We start from the raw sequence: 22,260 nt of genomic DNA, 5'->3' as shown, positions 1-22,260 counted from the left end.
ACTGTTCGGGATCTGCATAGGCATGGACCAGCTCTCAGGATTGTTCCCTCAGCTGCTTGTTATTCCTACTTCGGGCAACATGCATTCTTCATCTACTTGATTTTTTTTTCTTTTGTGACTTTCTGGATAGCTATGATAATCTTCATCTTACAAAGACTTGTTTCTTCATCAGTAAAAGTAAAGGAAGTGAACCAGATGCTAAAGTTTAGTGTCTGTTATGAGATAATATCTGCCCAACACCCTACCCTAGGCACATAGGTGCCATATCAATGCTTTTCCCACTCCACTACTCAGTATTCATAATATTCCATCCAGAAGTCTGTTTCTGTACTCTCTTCTATGACAAGTTCAAATCTATTTTGTCCTCAAGCATTCAAGGCCTTCTGTAATTTGGAGTCATCTTGCTTTTTCTGCCTAATCCGATACTATTCTTTCAGATAGTCTGCCCTCCAAACCAAACTATTGCCCCCTATTTCCCAGCCAGTTTTCTGCCTTCATGCCTTTGCCTGGCACATATAGCCACTTTCTTTGGTCTGATTCAAAGACTTATCTCCTTCAGGAACCCTTCCTTTGTGAATTCCCCTCCCCACTTCTATCTCTTAACAACTTCAGATAATAGAGAACTTTTCTTGGTTGATGACTGATTGCTGATGTTTGTCCTTCATTCTCGAAGAAGACCATGACATCAGGGAGGTGATGCCATGATAAGCATATGAATTGGATTGGGGGGGGGCTATGCTCAGTCACTAGCCTCACTTTCTCCTCTGAAACTTCCTGGGTCCAGTGGCCAGATATGGATCAGGAAGATTGGAGATAACCAGGATGCAGTGGGAGACCATGACCTTTTAAAAACTAAAGTCTTTTCTAGGACAGTTTGACTAAATTAGCAGTCATTCAGTCATTAACACCCCACCCCCTCAAAAAAATTAATCTGGGAGGGGAAGAAACTCTGGGATTCTGGGGTCAAAACAGAAACAATTGCTATTTGCATTCATTCTGAATTAGTTGGTGCCCAAACTATGACCAAATGGGCTTAGCTGAGATCCATTGTTGACCAAACTAGGAGAGCCAGAGTGATTTGGAGCCTATATTTTATTTGAACCTCACTAATATCTATTTCATAAAACATTTATTTATATAATTGATATCTTTGTATATTTATTTCCTGACCTTTTCTTATCTATATTTTATACTGATTATGAATTTTGCTTTCTTTAGTGGATTAGGGACTGGACCTGTGATTTCATTGGTATAAGGAAAACTCCCTAGGAATTCAGCACCTCTTCTGTAAATTGAATCTTGGAACTGTTACTCCTAATCTGGAAACCCATGAACTACTGTTATTTTTTTAGTCATATATAATAACTAATTTCAGTGTAATTGGTTTCTTTTGTAATCCTATATATTTCATTTTATGCATTTAGAAGCCTTCTGAGAAGTCCATAGGTTTCATTGGACTGTTGAAGGGGTCTAGGTTAAGCCCTTCTATAATAGCATTATTATTTCCTGAAAGTCGGACTGAGTCAGTGTTCATACTTTTAGTAAATGAAAGGAGGATTAGCTGATCAGGCGGAAAAGTGTAGGATTTTTTGGGGGGAGACAGTGTAGAATTTAGCCTGCCTGCAGAAGTTGAGTAGGAATATGGGGGGAGGATCCAGATTGTAGAGGACCTTGAAGACTCTCTCCGATAGTTTTGATAAGGGGCAGCCAGTTTTAACTAGGGAGTAACAGGGTCTACTGAAAGTAGGCAGAAATAACCAGGTTCTATTATTGCCAGGATCATTGAGCCAGGATTGAACTCTCCTGCCATCTTGTCTGATGATCTCTATCCACTATTATCTCTGTAGACATTTAGCAAACACTTTATTGGATTAACAAAATTGCAGATAGGTCATAAGATCTTAGATGTAGGAGATGTAAGGTCCTCAGGACTGTAGAGATGTAAGGTCCTCAGGGCTTTTCTCATTATTTACAGAGAAGGAAACTGAGGCTCAAGGAGTTTAACTTGGCCAAGGACATACAGGTAAGTATTTAGAGTCAGGGTCAGTGTTCTTTTCCCCTGTGTCACACTAAGGAAGATAAGAGGACCCCTTGGTCACAAGATGATGAGATTTACTTAATCTGACCCCATCCTGGGATTTTAGTGTTGAGATCCTGGAGGGTTCATTGACTTGCCATTAGGGCAGGGGTGTCCAACCTTTTAGCTCATGTGGGCTAAAAGGGCCAAATACAGAATTCAAAATCCATTCATGAATACAGTGCAACCCTACACCATCCAGGAGCACAGCTACAAATGTGCTATGCCAGGGTGGATGCACGTGCCCTAAGGTTTGTACAGATTGTGAGCCCCACTGACTTCAAACCCACTATTTCAGCTGTGCCATAATTCTGCTATTGCCTCCAAGGTAGAATTTGGCTGCTTAACTTGAAAAGGCTATTGGAGAACTTGGAAAGGGTTCAAAGAGCAGTGGAAATAATTAAAGCATTGGAAAACAGAGCTGGTGAGAAGTGACTAGAGGTCTATCCAGCCTAGGGAGGGAAAGGTCTGAGGGGGAACTGAGTCATGAGTGTTCTTCCTTTAGATCTCCTGGTTGGAGAGAGGGAGGGTGGGCAATCATGTGGGCTGGGTTATTCCCTAATGGGCCCTCAGGTCATCTTTTTGTCTTTACTCTGCTCTAGTGAAGCTTGTTACTTGTTAGCAAGTCAATCAGCCAATTAACTAACTGGGCTACCTCCTGTCCAACCCTCTTGCTGTTTGATGAGTTGGGAAGAGGCACCCAGAAAGCTGGTACATGTGTGGGAGAAGTTAAAGATTATTCAATACTGCAGTAAAAAATAATACTAACATAACATATTGTGCTTTAGAATTTACCCAGAACAGTGTCTGGCAATAAGTGCTTATTGATTTGGCTTGATACATTATCTCATTTGATCCTCACAACAATCTTGTAAGATAGCTTCTATTTTTTTTTTGTGTCTTACTCTTGTGAACCCATTTGGATTTTTTTTGGTAGAGATAACTGCATTTCCATTTCCTGCTCATCTTATGGATGAGGAAACTGAGGCAGGCAGAGTGAAGTGACTTGCCCAAGGTCACACAGCTAATTCTAAGTGTGATTTGAACTTAAGATGTTGAGTCTTTCTGTAACACCTTGCTGCCCTGACAATGTTGTCATTTCCCCTTCTACAAATGAAGAAAATAAGGCTGAAAAAGGTTTCAGTGGTTTTCCCTAACACAGTTAGGATGAGTCTGTCTTCTGACTCCCCAGGCCCCATCCTGGGCCTGTTCAATCTGTAGGACTGGTAAAGCATTGGAAACTCTGGGTTTGGAGGAGGTAGGTGGGTAAGGAGTTGGAGAGATTCAGATTTGTGTAATGATGATGATTTTAATAGCTCACATTTGCTTACTCTTGTATTGTGCTTAAAACTCCTTCCTTATTCCTCCTCTGTAGAGTAATAGCATTATTATTTCCTCAAAGTTGGACTGAGTCAGTGTTCACACTTTTAGTAAATGAAAGGAGGATTAGCTGAAAGGGGCAGAAAAGTGTAAGATTTTGGGTGGAGACAGTGTAGAATTTAGCCTGCCTGCAGAAGTTGAGTAGGAATATGGGGGAGGATCCAGATTGTAGAGGACCTTGAAGGCTCTCTTGTATAGTTTTGATAAGGGGCAGTCAGTTTTAACTAGGGAGTAACAGGATCTACTGAAAATAGGCAGAAATAACCAGAAGCTTTAACTACACCAGAATTAATTCATTTCCATTAAAATTCATTTGGCTCTTAACCCCATTGCCTTGCAAAATACTAAAAAAAAAAAAATCATTTGACTGCTTTTCTTGTCCCCAGCCACTGTTCAGTAACTTAAATCAACCACTATCCATTTTCTTGGGGAAAATGTTTTTTTGAATTGTAAACCTAAAAATTAAACAAAGCAGTAATGCTTTTGAATAAAACCCAAATTATGCCATATAATGTGTTTCCTTTTAAGGAAAATAATGTAAAGTTTCCAGATACTAAGTTTCTCCATTCAGGATCAGCTTCTTATCATTTCCCTGCATATATCATATAAAGTTTTGTGGCAGACAATATTTGTTAAACACTATCTATAGTGGGCAGGACCCTATGCTCAGTTCTGTGGTTTTGTAGACAGCTATAAAAGATCTTGTATTCAAACCTGGAGTCCTGGACTCCAAATTTTCCAAAGAGAGAACTTGGCTAGGGGTATCAGAGAAGGTTTCATTTGAGAGTGATATCTGAGTTGGGCCAAAGGAAAAGATTTCAGATGTTATTGGGCAAAGTGGAAAATTGTCCATTTTTGGCATGAAAGACTAAAGATGGTAGGACAAGATGATTGGGAAAGGGAAACTATTTGGAAGGTAGCTCAGACCTAGATTATATAGATACTTAAATGCTGTATTTTAGAAGTGTTTGTATATTATTTGGCAACCTCATTCAGGGTTTTATGAGTAAGGGACTGTTCTGACAGAGATATCCAGGAAGTTATTGACTTGGTCTGAGGATGCCATGTTTTTGAGATGAACATCTTATGTATTCTGTTAGAATTTGAGAACTGGAGTTGGGAGAAGGAAATATCTCGGAGGTAATAGAGAAACAGACAGAAGAGAGATCCTAGGCTAATCCTGGTCAATCAAAGAAAATTTAAATTAGATCTTAGATCATATCATGAATCTGGAAGAAAAATCAGAGCCTATCAAGACCGAACCCCTTATTTGACGTGAGTTAACTGAGGCCCGGAGATTTAAATGATTTACCAAAGGCTACATAGATAGTGAAGCCAAGATTCAAACCATGGTGTGTCTTGGATTCCAAAACCAAGGGCTCTTTTCATTATACCATGATGCCTTTCCCAGAGATCTAGAAAGGAAGTGGTTTGTTCAGAATCATGTGGTGACAGAAATGGGATTATAACAACGGGATTTTTTTTCATTCTCATTGTTGCTTTCCAAGGACTGCCCTCTAATTTCCATAGAACACTTTTGTTGAAGCAAATAAGCAAACAGAACATCCCCATTACATTGACTTTTCTGCTTTCCTCTTTCCCTTCTTCTTGCCCTTCAGTACTGCAATACTCTTGAGACCTTTGGGCCTTGACATCTGAAGTTTGGCTTACTCTACACCTATATCTCCCACTAAATGTGCTTAATCAGCATTACTTTGAAGACATGAATCACTTCATTGATTTGACTTTTGCTTATTCATTTTCAAAATTATAGGCAGCATAAGTATCCTGCTTTATTTCCCTGCATGTCTTTTCAAGTTTCACTGAATTTTTCATATTGATTCTTTTTACTATATTAATATTCTGTAATATATATATTATGAATATGTACACATACATACACACATATGATATTGTAGTATATATATATCTCATAATTTGTTCAGCTATTCACCATTTGATCACTTGATTATAAATATGTTGCATCCAACTTGTACTTTTAGGGTTGGGTCTCCAGGAAGTAATCATAACCCTAGGTTCAAAGTTCTCTGTGGGTCCGGGATCCCAGAGTTATAGTCCCACTGTTATGCTGACCCTCATTAGCCGGCAAACACAATTACCTCAAAGGAAAGGCATTATTAAGATAAAATAGTGACAAGAGTAGCTTCAGAATAACTTCTGATAAATCAAGGTCACTGGCAAGAATAGGAACATTACTGGTAGTAAGAAATATGTGGGGAAACTGTAATGGCCACGACAACCCATGCCTTTATGACTACAGGGCCCAGTATCTTGTCATTCTCATTTCTGCAGTTCAATTCCCCCAAAGACAGATCTAATTCCATGACTCTTCTCTACTGCCCAGGGATTGCTTGAAAATTTCCATGGATAGTCTTTGACAAACAGAAAAAAGCATTAGATTCCTAATTTATAATTGACTTTATTCATACTGCATAGGATCACATTCTTTGAGGTTATTTTCTGATTGTAATATCTCCCTAAGGTTGACATGTTTGCCTTTTACAGGGCTTGAGCCTGCCCATGGCAAAATGCTGTTCTTTTCCATGAAAGAGTACCTTTCACCTTCTTAGAAGGATAACATTGCATCTTTTATCTAACCTTTTTTTGTGATTCTCATAACTGGAGTGAAGGGGGAGAACCATTGGAAAGGGGTGTTCTGATCAATCATTCCACCCTCCTCACTACAAGTATTTTTCATTACCCTTAAATTTTTTTCAAGTACCTCCTACCACTTTATGTTGTCACCTTTTCTCATTTAGATTATGTCAGTTACTGTAGTATTTATTTATTGTAATAATTTGGACCAAGCCTAATTTCCGACAGATTATTTTCCCATTTTTTCCTAGCAGTTTATGTTGAATAGAAATCCTTTACCTCAGGAGTTGGTGTCTTTGTATTTATTGATAAACTAGTTTGTCATATTCATTTGCATCCAAGTCTTGCTTGTCTAGTTTTACAATGTTAGTTTTTGTTCAATTTTTTTTACTTTTTAACTAGAACCAAATAATTCTGATGTTAATTTTTATTCATACAGCTTGAAATCTGGAAATACTAGTTGCTACATCTTTTCCTATTTTTTCCCTCCTTAATCTCTATGAATTTTTGACATTTTGTTCTTTGAGAAAAATATTTTGTTCTAAAATAATAAACCCTCTTTGATTTGGTATGATAACTAAATCTATTTTTCTTACATTGGCAGGCACAGTAATAAATGCTCCATTATATTTCTATACCACAATTTTTTAGCCATTCCCTAATCATTAAGCACTCACTTTTAAAAAATAATTTAAAAAATTTTTCCCTGGCAAAAACCAATAAATAAATGTGTGCATTTCTGCATTCTTTTATTTAAAAGGGCAGAAAAGGAGATTTTTGGATGAAACAGTTATAGGTAACAACTGATAACATTTTTTATTTATATAGACATGTAATAAATTCAGTGTCAGTCTCAAAGCTATTCTGCTCATTTTGGTATCCCTTTGTATTTAGGTTTTTCTTCTATATTTAAAAAAAAAATCATAGCTTAATTGATTCACTTATACTTTTCCCCATAAAATTCACTCCTGAACTAAAAACAAAAAAAGCAAATGCCTAAAACCTCCCTTGTGTCAAATGAGCCCCATCAAACAAAACAAAATCCATATGTTGTGTAATATCTGAAAATGGAAATCTTATTTTACATCATATAGTATTTGGGATGTGCTTTACATTGTCACTGGGTATTGTTACTGCATCCATCAGAGTTCTCAAGTCATCCAAAGTTGTTTTTCTTTACATTGTTTAGTTCCTCTATAAAGTGTAAAGGAATATTCCCATGTTGCTCTGAATTCCCCTTTCATCCTTTGTTATGACACACAAGTGTTTCAGATAAATGGGCATTAACTTTTCAGCTTTTTACAACCAAAAATTGCTGGTGAGTTATTTTTATTCAGTGGCATTCAATTATTTTCAGTTGTATCTGACCCTTCATTGAGGTCACGACCTCATTTGGGTTTTCTTGGCAAAGATACTAGACTGGTTTGCCATTTCCTTCCCCTTCTCATTTTACGGATGAGGGATTGAGGCAAACAGATAAGTGAGTTGCTCAGTGTCTGAGGTCACATTTGAATTCAGTTCTTCCTGACTAAAGGCTTAATGCCTTCTCTACCATGTCACCTAGCTGCCTGATTATTTTCATTCATATATATAACCTTTCTCTTTGTTGTTCCATCACTTTATGGTATTACCCAGTGGTATCACTAGCATGCCCTATGTAGTAATTTTTTGCATAAATATTTACTTCCTTGCAAAAAAGTGCTACTATAAACAGTTGTAAAATATATTTAAAGAAACAGGTAGATATTCTGTGTGTGTGTGTGTGTGTGTGTGTGTGTGTGTCTGTGTGTATAGTGGATATGTTTATGTATACACATTTATAAGCTTATATTCTTAAATTTTTTATTTTTAGGTTTTTGCAAGGCCATGAGGTTAAGTGCCTTGCCCAAGGCCACACGGCTAGGTAGTTATTGAGTGTCTGAGGCCGGATTTGAACTCAGGTACTCCTGACTCCAGGGCCGGTGCTCTATCCACTGCGCCACCTAGCCGCCCCTAGAGATATTTTTTAAAAAGTGAATGTAGGGTTCATCAAATTCTGAAGGCTTTTTTTCGTTTTTTTTTAGGGTTTTGTTTTGTTTTTTTGCAAGGCAAACAGGGTTAAGTGGCTTGCCCAAGTCCACACGGCTAGGTAACTATTAAGTGTCTGAGACTGGATTTGAACCCAGGTACTCCTGACTCCAGGGCCGGTGCTTTATCCATTGCGCCACCTAGCCACCCCCAAATTCTGAAGGCTTTTTAAAAATTTTGTTTTTCTTGCTCTGGATGGGGATTGGGATAGCATTGTCCATAACTTGTCTAATACAGTTGTCCTAGCTCTCTGAACTGCTGAGAGGGGCTGTTTCCATCAAGGTTGTTGTTGATAATGTGAATGGTGTTCTCTTGGTTCTGTTCCTTTCACTCACCATCAGATCCCGTAACTCATTTCATGCTTTTCTAGAGTTCAACCATTTGTGGTTTCTTAGAGAACAGTAGTATTCCATGATATTATATACCATAACTTGTTTAGCCATTCTCTAAATTTCTACCTCTTTGTCACTACAAAAAGGCCCCCCTATGAATATTTTGGAATATGTGAGACTTTTCCCATTTTTAAGATTTCTTTGGGATATAGACCTAGAATTGGAATTGTTCCTTAAATGTTTGGTAGAATTCACTTGTAAATCCATCTGGACCTGGAGACTTTTTCTTAGGGAGTTTATTGATGGTTTCTGCTATTTCTTTTTTCTGAAATGGGAATATTTTAAGTATGTTGCTTTTTCTGCTAATCTGGACAGTTAGTGTTTTTTATAAATATTCATCCATTTCATTCAGGTTATCAAATTTATTGGCATACAAGTTTGACAAAGTAGCTTTGAATTATCTCTTTAATTTCCTCCTCATTGGTAGTTAGTTCACCTTTTTCATTTTTGATATAGTAATTTGATTATCTTTCTATTAATCAGATTACCAAAGGTTTGTCTGTTTATTGGCTTTTTTCATAAAACCAACTCTTAGTTTTCTTTATTAGATCAATGGTTTTCTTGCTTTCAATTTTCTTAATCTCTCACTTGATTTTCAAAATTTCTAATTTGGTATTTAATTGATGATCTTTAATTTGTGTTTTTTTCTAGTTTTTTTACATTGATTTCTTCTTTCTCTATTTTATCCATATAAGCATTTAGAGATTTAAAGTTTTCCCTAAAAACTGCCTTGATTGCATCCCATAAATTTTGGTTTGATATCTCATCATTATCATTTTTTGGATATAATTATTGGTTATCTCTATGATTTGCTATTTGATCCACTCATTTAAAATAGTTTCCAATTAGTTTTTGGTTTATCTTTCCATGATCTTTTATTACAAGTAATTTTTATTGCATCATGGTTTGAGAAGTGGACATTTATTATTTCTGTCTTTCTGCATTTGATTATAAGGTTTTTATGCCCTAGAGTCTGGTCAGTTTTGGTATAGGTACCATGTACTGCTGAGAAAAAGGGATATTCTTTTCTATCCTTATTAAGTTTTCTCCAGAGGTCTATAATATCCAAGTTTTCATTCATCTTCTTAACTTCCTTCTTGTTTATTTTGTGATTAGCTTTATTTAGTTCTGAGAGAAGGAGGTTGAAGTCACCCATTATTAAAGTTTTATTGTCTGTGTCTCCTTATAATTCACTCAGCTTTTCCTCTAGGAATTTGTAGGCTATACTATTAGGTGCATACATGTTTAATAATGATAAAGCTTCACTACCTACAGTGCAAAAGGCTTATACTCTTTTGGAGAAGACATATATAATTATTTACAGAATAAAAGATAATTTTTTGATTAGGAAGGAAGGGATTAGAAAAGTGTTCATATAGAAAATATTTGAGCAGAGCTTTGAAGGAAACAGTAGACTATATTTTCTTGTTTATTGAACTTATTAAACATGAAATCAGAGGCAGATGGCCCAATGACTAGAGCACAGGCCCTTGAGTCACAGGGACCTGAATTCAAACTTCCAGCTTAGACACTTGTTAATTATTGCGTGTAACCCTATGGAAGTCACTTAACCCTAAATGTCTCACCAAAAACAAATAACAAACAAAACAAGAACATGAAATAAAATATGCATTGTAGAACAGAGTTTTGCAATTGTGTATCTGATATGTAGAGCTTGCTGCTTTTTTTTTTTGTTTGTTTGTTTTTGCAAGGCAGTGGGGTTAATCAACTTGCCCAAGGTCACAGAGCTAGGTTATTATTAAGTGTCTGAGGCTGGATTTAAACACAGGTCTAATTTAAACACTGCTCCATGTAGCTGCCCCTAGAGCTTGCTTTTTTATGATTGTATAAAAAGTCAAAGCTTTTTTGCCTTTATGATTTTTTCAGGTCAGTGTATGTGGAAATGCAAGAGAGTTCATGCTGGGCATAAGGTCATTCCTGTGATTATGATCCTTAGCCCTAACATCTCAATTTAAAGTAAAAATGCTAGTGTTCCATTATCTTTCAATGAATCTATACTTTTTTAAAAGTTCTTTTTGTACTTTTTATCCTTTGTCCTCCAGCTCTGAATCCTAAAAAGATTCCTTAGATATTTTTCTAGGATCAGGATAATTGAGCTCCAAGTCCTTGCTCCATTATGTCCCATCCTTTCTGGGCCTCAATTTCCTGATCTATTTGTTGAGATTGTCCATGATGATCCATTAAGTTCTCTCTCCTCAGCCTGAGTCTAGAGGGCCCAGAGGAATTGAGGATGACTGAAAGAAATTATTTTGGTAATTGAGAGGGGCCTTAACCAGGTCTGTTGACCTTTTAAAAGCATATAATGAATTCAACATGTAACTTTCAAAGTTGGCTTGTTAGTCTGTGATTCCTCCAGTTCTCCTTTTCTGGTGAGGAGAAACTAACTCCCTTTCCTTTCTGTCCTTCTTTCCTCCCAATTCAGAAAAAAATAAAATCTCCCTGGTAACAAAACTACATAGTTAGGTAAAACAAATGCCCACATTGACTATGTCCTGGAGGACAACCTCTGTGCTTCAGATTACTTCTTTGTTCATTAGGTGGTTTTTGCTGTTGAAGTGGAAATACAAAGTAGAACTTCCCCCTCAGTTTCTCCTGGGTATGTGGTATACCTCACTTAACAGTAGCAATTGGCAGAGATCACAGTTGGTTTCTCTTTGTGAATATTACTTTTTTTTTTCTTAAATTCTTCAATAATCTTGAATTTTTGTATAGCCTTGAAGCCAAACAAGCAAAAACATTCTTACAGCTAAATTCAATGGTCTTAACTCTGTGCTAGACTGCCCCTGGGGGATTCACCCTGTACATTTTTAATTTTAGTAATTTGATCTTTCTCCCTCTTCTTCTTAATCATTTTGGCAAAGAGTTTATCAGTTTTATTAGCCTTTTTTAAAAATAGCTTTTAGTTTTGCTTATCATTTTTATGGACTTTTTGGTTTCCAATTTATCTATTTCTTCCCTGATTTTTCAAGGTTTCTTCCTTAGGGAGTATTTTGGACTTAATTGTTGATATAATTTTCTAAATTGCATACTCTATTCATTGGTTCCATCTAGTTTATCAGTGTATATACTATATACATTCTTAAATTCTTTTCTCCTCTTAGGATTACTTTATTTGCATCTCCAAAATTTTAGTTCATAGTCTTATCATTGTTCTAGGACTACAAATGCAAACATACTTTTCTTACTTATAGTCTCAATAGGCATCATGGTACAGTAGAAAGAATATTGATTTCAAATCCCACTATTTACTAGGTGTATGACCCTGTGTTAATTCCTCTGAGTCTCATTTTTTTTAATCTTTTTTTATCTTTATTTAAAATAGTTATCATAATTTTTGACTCAGGTTTATAATGAAAAAAATTGAAGTAGATTTTTTTTTTGATAAGTTGTTTTGGTGACACCTACATTTCATTTTGTACTTCCGCTATTCCCCCCTCCCAATACACCATTCCTTATACCAAGGAATATAAGATCAGGAAGAAGCGGGGGAAACTGAAAAATTGGTCAACAACACATCAAAAAAAATCTGAATGATATTTGCAATTTTGTACAGCTTTGAACTCTGAACAGAGCACATGGTGATTGTTCTTTTCACATAATTGTAATCATTATATATGTTTTCCTAGCTGTGCTTAACTTCACTTTGCAATAGTTCAGGGTAATTCTAGGAAAGTGCTTTGTAAAACTGCAAAGATCTCTAGCAACTGGAACTATCACTCTTAGTAGAGGAGGTCATTTGTATACCAAAAAATGTATAATATAAAGAATTCAAGAATCACAGAATTTTGATTTTTGGCAGCAATGATAGAGGTTTTGTATATATAATTCAGTCTAAAAATGAGTAGGAATCCACATTACAATTTTTAAGAAAAATGGCCAGTTCAGCCTCTGCTTGAAAACAAGTGGCTCACTCCCTTTTAAGGATATTCAGACAGTTACTTTGGGATAACTGTTTACTTTGAAATTATTCATTTCATAAATCCTGCACCTCTACAAACTTCCATGATGGCTTTGCATATATATCCATTCCACACTGGTGACATGTATTGTGTCTCGGATCATTCTGTTAAGGAGAGGAGGACCTGCTGCCTCCTCATCTCAACTATTGTAACGGTGTTAGAGGCATTAAACACTCATGTTGATGTTTCTTCAAATTTCCTAATTACCCAATTGCTCATCCTTCCTAAATTTTATTAGCTACTCCTTCATTTCCACTTCAATCATATAAATAGGGATAGTCACAAGTTATATTTCACCATCACCCACAAACAAGTTCTACTTCCTTATTTAAATATTCTTGACATTTTTTTTCTATCTCATACGTCAGCATACTATGACCCATAAGCTAAATCCCACTGCTGGTTTTTTTAAGGCTTATAACAAACTAAGAATGGTTGGTTTTGACATTTTAAGGGGGGAAAATGTAAAAATCATTCTTAGTTCACAGACTACAGAAATAAGTAGCAAAATAGCATAGGCTGGCTTGCCAACTGTTTCACCATATCCCATTATCTTTCTATTTTCCTCTATGTCTCACCCCTCTTAAACCTGTTCTTTGCCTTCATTTAGGGTCTTTCTAGATCTTTACCCCAGTGATTTTCCTTTACCTTTTGCAGTTTGGACCCTTTAGTTAGCTATTTCAACTTTATACTGCCCTCTTTTCTCAAATTCCTTTTTCTTTGTCATTTTGCCGGTCATCTCTTTGTAAATCTTACACTTAGATTATTCCTACCATTAACCAACTCTGGTCCTAGTTAGAGTACTGAACAGATTTTTGTTAAGTCACATACTATGCTAATTGGGAACTTTATAAGTTCATGCCATCCTTTTAACTGGTCCCTTATTGTTTCAAGAGAGTCCTTTTAGTCTTTCCTAATTGCATTTCTTCTCTCACCCTACAAAAGCTATTAGAAACCTTCTCTTCCTTCCTTAAGCCTCATACAAGAATCTTCCCATTGCCTCCTTTCTCCAAAGTTGCTGAGAAAATTAAGGCCAATCAGTAGGAGCCTCCCTCTTCTTTTCTCTTCTTCTAAATCTCCCTTGTTCCCAATAGATAGAGGGTCAAAAGATATGAGGAGACAGTTTTCAAAAGAAGAAATCCAAGCTGTCAACAGGCATGTGAAAAAAAGGCTCCAAATCACTGAGAGAAATGCAAAAAACTGAGCCCATCTGATTGGCAAAGACAAAAAAGGGGCAAAATGACAATTGGAGGACCTTAGTGAAAACTAACACACTGAGGCACTGTTGCAGCTGTGAATTGGTCTAGCCATCCTGGAAAGCAATTTGGAACTATGCTTTAAAAGTCAGTAAATTGTGGATAACTTTTAATTCAGTAATATTACTCTTAAGCCGACAGATTGATCCAAGAAAGATGAAAAGGTCCCATATGTACAAAATTACTTTTAATAGCCCTCTTTGGTATAAGGAAATGGAAGGTGAATGGAGTATCTATCAATAGCAAAATAGCTAAGCAAATTGAGGTGCATTATTTGGATGGGATATTATTGTACCATTAAGGATAAGAAGAGGAAGAGAAGATAGGAATGAATCTTTAGAGTCAAGTAAATAAATCCTGGGGCGGCGGCTAGGTGGCATAGTGGATAGAGCACCTGCCTTGGAGTCAGGAGTACCTGGGTTCAAATCCGGTCTCAGGCACTTAATAATTACCTAGCTGTGTGGCCTTGGGCAAGCCACTTAACCCCGTTTGCCTTGCAAAAACATAAAAAAAATCCAAGTGAACTATTTATGTAATAACATTTATGAAGACATACAACTTTAAAAGTCTTGAATCATTGCAGTGAACCAGTCAGAAGACTTAAAAGCATGGGGTCACCTCCTGATGGGGAGGCAATGGATTCAAGGTGCTGAAGGAAGCTTCCTTTTAGCTCTAGACAGTGTGGGGATTTTTACCTGACTGTTAGATGGACTTGTTTAAAAGGTTTTGTTGTTTTTCTCTCAATTTGGGAATATGGGGAGAGGAAGATGAACTTAAGGAGATGGTTACTCTCAAAAAAGGATTGTTGAAACCTGTTTTTTGAAATGCAGAGAATAGAAAGGCCAGAAGGAATCATAGATAAGCAGGACACTTTGAAAGAAACATGTTGCACTTATGTATTTAAAAAGAAAAGCAAGCTGTACATAATAGAGATTTAGTTTCAAATACAGCTATCTCTTTCTATTCTTTTATTTAGGTGTTTTTTTTTTTTGTAAGGCAAACGGGGTTAAGTGGCTTGCCCAAGGCCACACAGCTAGGTAATTATTAAGTGTCTGAGGCCAGATTTGAACTCAGGTACTCCTGACTCCAGGGCTGGTGCTCTATCCACTGTGCCACCTAGCCGTCCCTCTTCCTATTCTTTATATATGTATGCCAGGGTTCATTTTAGCTGATTTTTTTTTAAAGCTCAGAATTTTTTAAAAATAAAATAAAAATACCTTGATATAATCCTCTTTTATTCTAAATTCTGACAAAGTTAGTAAGCACCTTGCCAAGATTATCCTCAGTCCTTCTGCATGTACCTCTGATTCCACCCTTCTCTAGATTTCTCCAGCAGATTATATCCTTAACCACTTCCCCCACCTCTTGAATCTTCAAGCTTATACTAAATCTTCTGACCTCTTCTACCACCTTCAAACATTCCCAAATTTCTCCCATCTTTAAAAAATTTTAATGAGACCCTACCATTCCCTCAAGCCATATGCCTTTATATTTCCTACCTTTCTCTGCAAAGCTCCCAGAAAAACCTGTCTACATTTGCCACTTTTACTTTAACCTTTCATTTCTCACCATTTGTAATTTGGTTTTCCAGTTTCACTCAACTGAGATTTCTCTTCTTGGAATTAACTCTGAGTTAATCTCTTACTGCCAAATCTGATGATCTTTTTCTCAGTCTTTATCTTTCTGGACCTATTCTCTTTGTATTTTACATTGATGACTATTCTTTTCCCCTTTTACAAAATTTCTTTTAAACTTTTGGAAAGAGAAAATTCCCCTATCTGGGAATAAAATTGGAAATCTTGATTGTAAATGAGTTACTTCAGCTTAAAAAACTCTCAGGGAAGAAATGAACAACTAACTCTAGGAGAAAGACCCAGAAAGTCCAGGATTCTTGTAGACCAGAGGAAAATGAGGTGAGGGAGGGAGCTGTCAGGATCTGCAACAGCGTTTTTTTTTTCTTTTATTTTTTTTCAGTCAGGAGTCAAAGAGGATAAACCTGGGGCCCAGGGCCTGGGAGCTATTCAAGATTGGGGGTGGAGGAAGTAACATGAAACTCTGCTTTTATGTTGCCTCCTCAGTAAAAAGGACATCAGGAGATTTTTCAGCTTCTGACATCAGTTTTGCTGCTGTTAACCATGGACCAGTTCCTTTTCTCTGGGCCTCAGTTCCCTCATTTATAAACTATTTGGAATCCAATAGCCTGTTCAGCACAGATAGATTTTGAGATATCCCGTCTCTTTTTAAACCGTTAAGGTCCTTGGGAAAGAGATTGTTAATCTGGGGTATAAAAGAGAAGAAATTTGGGGTGGGGGAGAGATTCTTTTTCTAGTCTCCACACAAACTTTTTTGGTTTAACACAGAACAGCTTTTTTCTTAAGGGAATAAATCAATCAATTAATGTGTGGAAACTGGGTCCTCTTGTGAAAATTTCCTGTGAATACAAGAGGGGTCCTTTTAAAAACATCTGCTGATGGTGATAGGAAGCCTGCTAATCTTTAGCCTGGAGAAAAGCATGAGGGGAACATGGTCATTGTCTTTACTACTTGAAAGGCTGTCCTGGGGAAAAGGGATTATTAGACTGAGTTGGGGGTTGTCAAACTAACCCCTGTGCTCAGAATGCACTCTTTCCTAATTATCTCCTAGCCAAGAATCCTCAGCTTCCTTTAAAGCTCAGCTCTTAGATCACATTCTTTAGCAGAGGTTCTTAACCTGGTGACCAATTTTTTAAACATATATTTTGATAAGTATTTCAATATAATTGAGTAATTCCATATAATCCTATATTTCATTTTCTGCATTCTAAAACTTTTTTTGTCTCAAGTGAGGTCATAGGCTTTACCAAACTGCCAAGGAAACAATGATGGGAAAAAAAGGTTAAAAACCTCTTTCTTTCAGGAACACTGCTCCCCTAGTAGCTGCTTCAGAAATGACTAAATCTTTTGTATTTCATGTTCCATGTACATGGAACAAGAGCAGCTTGAGGATAAAGGGCCTGATTTTTGTTTTGTTTTTTGTATTGCTTTCTCAGCTGTTGCAGAGTCACTGGCACACAGTAGGTCTTTTTAGGAATGATTGTTGAATTGTTTAGCTTGTCCCCAGAGATTAAGAACTAGACTAACAAGGGGTGGAAAGTTTGTAGGGAGGGTAGTTTTTTCAGGTTATTTCAAAGAAAAATTTCATAGCAATTAGAACTTTGCAAAATATTGGAATGGTTTGTTTTAAGAGGTAGCCAAGACCCCATTGCTAGAGCTCTTTTTTTTAGACAGAGGCTAAAAGACCACATGTTGAGGACTATTCTGGAGCAGACATCTCTTTGTGGATCAGTTGGACTAATTGTTTTTTGAAATTCTAACTCTAGCAGTTCTGTAATGGTCACTTTTGAACTCTCAACACACTTTTGAAAAATCTGAACTCTGAAGGCCTAGACCTTAATAAAGGGCTTGGAGTAGTTGGCAGAGGCCAATTTGGGGTCTTTAAAAGAATGGGGAACAATGGTAGAGGAGTAGGAAAGAGATTCTTCTGAGTAGAGGTGCTGGAATTTTATTTTTCCAGTCAAGTTTTTTTTTTTTTTTAAGATTTTTGCAAGGCAAATGGGGTTAAGTGGCTTGCCCCAAGGCCACACAGCTAGGTAATTTTTTGAACCCAGGTACTCCTGCCTCCAGGGCCGGTGCTCTAGCCACTGCCCCCTAGCTGCCCCCAAGTGTTTGTTTTGTTGGGTGGCTTCTTGAATTTGGAAGGAATAGAATCTGGGGGCTAGTGTGAACCTGAGAGATCATCCACAGTCCAGCCTCCTCATATTACAGATGGAGAGATTAAAAGGCCTAAAGAAGTTGAATGTCTTGGAGAAGCTAGGTGGCACAATATAAAGCATCGGCCCTGGAGTCAGGAGGACCTGAGTTCAAATCCAGACTCAGACAATAATAATAATTACCTAGCTATGTGACCTTGGGCAAGTCACTTAACCCTACTGCCTTGCAAAAAAAAAAGCGTGTGAGAGAGAGAAGTTGGAATACTAGTTCTGACACTGGATTGGGTGATTTGATCATCTGGCTTTACTTCCTGCATTCCAAACTTACTTTATCCCCTCTCAATGAGACTAGATGATTGAATAGTATTATTTTTGTGTCATTTCAGATTTGCAACTGGTTCATCAATGCTCGGCGGCGGCTTCTCCCAGATATGCTGAGGAAAGATGGCAAGGACCCCAACCGTTACACCATTTCCCGCCGTGGTGGCAAAGCATCTGATGTGGTGGTGCCACGGGGTTCAAGTCCCAGCCTGATGGCCCCAGGGTCCACTCCAACCCCTTCCAAAGTGCTGTCACTGTCTGTATGCTCCTCTGCATCCCCTCTGGGGGCTCACCTCTCTGGTTCTGGGGCTGGGAATGAAAGTCCACCACCCCCTTCTTTGGTTAGTGGGGAGCCACAGCCCCTCGTGGGCCCTGGCAGCACACTTACCCTGCTGGCCAGGGCGCAGGCTGGAAGCCCAACCAGTGGACTATTTAATACACCACCCCCCACACCCCCAGAGCACTATGGGGAGGACTTTAGTAGCTTCCAATTGCTGGTGGAGGTGGCCCTACAAAAAGCAGCTGAGCTTGAGTTGCAGAAAAAAGATTTGTTTCCTCCTTCCTGGCATGCTGAGCTCCCTTTAGTAGCCACTAATCCTAAGTAGTCCTTCAAAGGAAGGGCTTTCGGGACTTGGTAGGAGACAGTGGCTTCTCTTTTGTTTTTTTACTGTTGTTCATTGTGTTGTTTTGGGGGTCTTTCCTTTTCCTGAAGGGGGTCTCTGCCATCTACTGGGATTGTCCTCTGCCCAGATAGGTTCTCCTAATGGGAATGCTGGAGTGTTTCACACTGTGATTCAGACCTCTCACCTGCTCCACTCTCAATACCAAGGTCCATCTGCAGGTAGGAGAAGTTGGACCAAGAAATCTGAGACATGTCAAAGTTATCTCCTGCACCTCCGACTCTGGAAACATACTTCTTTCTTTAAGAATTCCCACTTTGTTATATGTTCTGCACTTGGGCACTCTACTGACTGCTCCAACCTAGTTTCTCCCTAAATCTATTCCATCACCAAAACCAGGAACATGTTCAGGGTCTGGGATTATCTTATTCCCAGCCCCTTTTTCATCTCTACTGACTTAAGGTCTAGTGAACTGGCAAGACTACAGAAATACAAATGAAGAAGGGAAAACACTATTTTGGATGGGATCAGTGACCAGGTTTGGGGGTGGTGGTGAGGAATTTCCAAAGGGTTTTTTGGTTTTGAAGAAAATACCTTAAGCATTCTTTTTGGGTTTTGCTCCTATGTGTCCTGTGTCTTTGATGAGACAAAAACTAAAAGACCTAGCAGAGAGAATCCAGGCAGCTGGAGTAACCCAAATGACATGGGACTGTGGAACCTAGTGAATATTGTTTAGCCTTCTTGCAAGAAGAGATGAAGGATCTCTTGAGATGGGGAACTTTTTAAAATTTAATTTTAAAAAAGTTAATAACCCTAACTTTTAAGGTTCTGGAAAAACACGAACTAAAGTAGAATGTTGCCTTCCCCTGCCCCCCTTACCACTACACCCCCCAAAAAAATTCTGGGCCATTTATTGGTTGGTCTGGTTACTACTCCATAAAGCTTTCTTTTGAATCCAGTTTGGTCATTTTCTCCCCCAGTGCAGTTCTGGCTGATCAGGTCAGTGAGACTGAGGAAAGCAAGAGGTTGGGCAGAAGATGGGGGTTAAGTTTGGAAATTATATGGTAAAGTGGTTACAGATAAGTTGTTGCACTGCTCAGTTCTAGCTGCAGGGGCTTTTTTGGCCTTCTGAGCACCTCTGAAAATAGATCATTGTTAGTCTTGTTGATTTCTTCCCCTTCCCGTTTTGCTTTTTTTAAAAAAAAATATTGCTATTTCATGGTTTACTATGTTAAATAGCAATAGATACCAGCTTATATGTATCAAAAAACACTAATCCTAGGTTTAGATTGAGTATTCTTTTGTATGAATATTAATGTCAGTAGAAAAAGATGGGAAGGAGCACTCCCCAGCCTGCTGTACCTTAGACAGCTGGCATGGATAGGGTTAATGTTTGTGTGGAGTGAGACATTAAGGAGCAGGTAGGGAAGAGACCTGTAGAAGTCCCCTGTTTCTCCTACTTCTTGAGCCAGACTTCACCCTCCTGTCCCCCCATCCATTCCCTGTCTCTTTCCCAAACCCAGTTTCTAGTTTGGCTCCGATTTCTGTAAGCCTGGATTAAATTTAAAATAAGATCACAGAACTCCAGGTCAGGGGTCAGTGAGAAAGACAGATGGGGGGGAGGGAAAGGGAGAATGGCTTCCACAGTGCACTATGCAATGGGGGTGGGAGTCATGCTGCTGGACCCTGTTAGTCATTTCTTGGAATGATGGGGGAAACTATGGTTGGGTAAGTTGGAATGTGTCTGGGTTTGGTTATATGTCTAAAATATGAGGGAGAGCCCTCCAACTGAACTGAACAAAAAAAATCCCTACTGTAAATAATTTGTTGGAATTTTTTTTTTGTCAAATAAAAGATTTTTTAAAAAATCCAAACTGAACCAGAGAGCCTGAATTTGTCATTTTGGGCTGTACTCTCAGTATTAGAGCAAAGAGCTCAGTTCTGTCTACCTAAGCCTATAGAGCTAAAGATGATTAAATAACTGTTCACATTTATATATTAAGGTTTACAAAATGCTATATATATATATATATATATATACATACATATATATATATATATATATATATATATATATATATATATATATATATATATATATATAATATAATCTTATTTGAACATCTTCCACACCATATTGGTTGGGCCCATGAGGAATTATTTGTCTCTTGGTCCCTCTATTAAAGACTTGAGACTAAGGCAGAAAAGTGGTTAGTTAACAAAATCTCAAATAGAGAAGGAACTTGAGATATCATCTAGTCATAATTTCATACCTAAGAATGTCTCCTAACATAGGATTAACTAGTGTTCAACCCTTTGCTGGAGAACTCCAAAGGTTTTACTGTCTCACAAATTGGCTCATGACTCCAGTTAAAAAAACGTAGTGCTTTATGGTTTACCCACTGCTTACTTCACAATAATTCTATGAGAAGTTGTTGGGTAAACTGAGGTTGAAAAAGGTTAAGTGGGGCCGCTAGGTGGCGCAGTGGATAAAGCACCGGCCCTGGAGTCAGGAGGACCTGGGTTCAAATCCGGTCTCAGACACTTAATTACCTAGCTGTGTGGCCTTGGGCAAGCCACTTAACCCCATTTGCCTTGCAAAAAAACCTAAAAAAAAAGACTAAGTTCCAAATTTTTCTCCCCAGTCTGATAGTTTGTACATGTATGATCAAGTTAAATATACTTCCATATTAGTCATGTTGTGAAAGAATCAGAAAAAAGGGAAAACCACAAGAAAAAAATGCAAATAATATGCTTCAGTCCACATCTAGACTCCGTGTAGATAATATGTTACGTCACAAGTCTTTTGGTCTTTGATATTGCTGAGAAGAGCCCGTCCCATAATTGAGCATCATTCAGTGCCGCTCTTTGTGCTCACTTCACTCAGCATCAGGTCCTGTAAGTCTTTTCAGCCTTTTCAGTCCAGCTGATCACGATTTCCTCCAGAACTGCGGAGTTCCATCATATTCACATAGCACATGTTTGGCCTTTCCCTTATTGATGGTACCCCATCAATTTGCAATTCTTCCATATTTTTGTTCATGTAGGATCTTTTCCACTTTTTTTTGGTGATCTGGGATTCCGCAGGGCCGGGATTTCATTAGCTCACATTTATTGCACAGAGAAGGTAAATAATAATAATTTGCTAACTTTGTTACGCCCTCTCACCCCCCAGAAGGAGGAGAAACGGGCCTCCACAGGTCCCTTCCCTGCCCGCTCCTTGATGTGTCACTGCACCCCAAGCGTGCCCCGTCCCTGCCGGCTAAGGTACAGCAGGCCGGGCAGTGCGCCCTCCCAGCTTTTTGTACTGACATTACTGTTACTCACACCGAACAAGTCCGGTTACCTCCCCTCCTTTCCAAGCATCTTACTCCCTCTTCCGGGAGCCGCGAAGGTGGTGCCACTGAGGTAGAGGACACGAGTTCGAATCCTCCCTAAGAAAAGTGACTTGCTAGTTGTATGGTCCCGGGCTAATCCCCGGACTTGATGGCCAACCCCCTCCCGTCCCGGATCAGACCCAGGTCTGGCCCCTCCCCCACGTGTTTCACCTTCGGTTCCCCGGAGGGGCGGAGACAGCCGGGCGGGGGTTGGGCCGGACTTGGCATTTCCCGTATTATAACAGGGTTTCTGGGCTCTGGCCGGCCGGGGGGCCTCGGGGCTCGGGCGGGGGGCCTCGGGGCTCGGGCTCCTCCGGCGAGGCTGCGGCAGACGCGCGGCGGGGGCCGGCGTCGGGGGCGGGGCCCGGGTCTCCGCGCCGCGCGCCGCCGGTCCCGCCTTCGGGTTGGCCCTTCCTTCTTCCCGTA

At 38.6% G+C, this 22,260-nt stretch overlaps 1 protein-coding gene across 5 annotated transcripts in view; it reads left to right on the top strand.

The window, feature by feature from the left end:
• The window catches only part of TGIF2 (TGFB induced factor homeobox 2), a 34,254-nt gene extending 13,923 nt beyond the window's left edge, over positions 1-20,331 (top strand). For all 5 annotated transcript variants that reach the window (XM_074212020.1, XM_074212022.1, XM_074212023.1 and 2 more), the window contains one exon: positions 17,903-20,331. In XM_074212020.1, coding sequence (XP_074068121.1) covers positions 17,903-18,442 — 540 coding nt within the window. In that variant the 3' untranslated portion in view covers positions 18,443-20,331. The remainder of the gene's footprint in view (positions 1-17,902) is intronic.
• The last annotated feature ends 1,929 nt before the right edge of the window (positions 20,332-22,260 follow it).

Source organism: Macrotis lagotis, chromosome 1 (assembly GCF_037893015.1).
Source record: "Macrotis lagotis isolate mMagLag1 chromosome 1, bilby.v1.9.chrom.fasta, whole genome shotgun sequence".
NCBI classification, from domain to species: Eukaryota; Metazoa; Chordata; class Mammalia; order Peramelemorphia; family Peramelidae; genus Macrotis; species Macrotis lagotis.
This window is presented reverse-complemented; position numbering and strand designations above follow the sequence as displayed.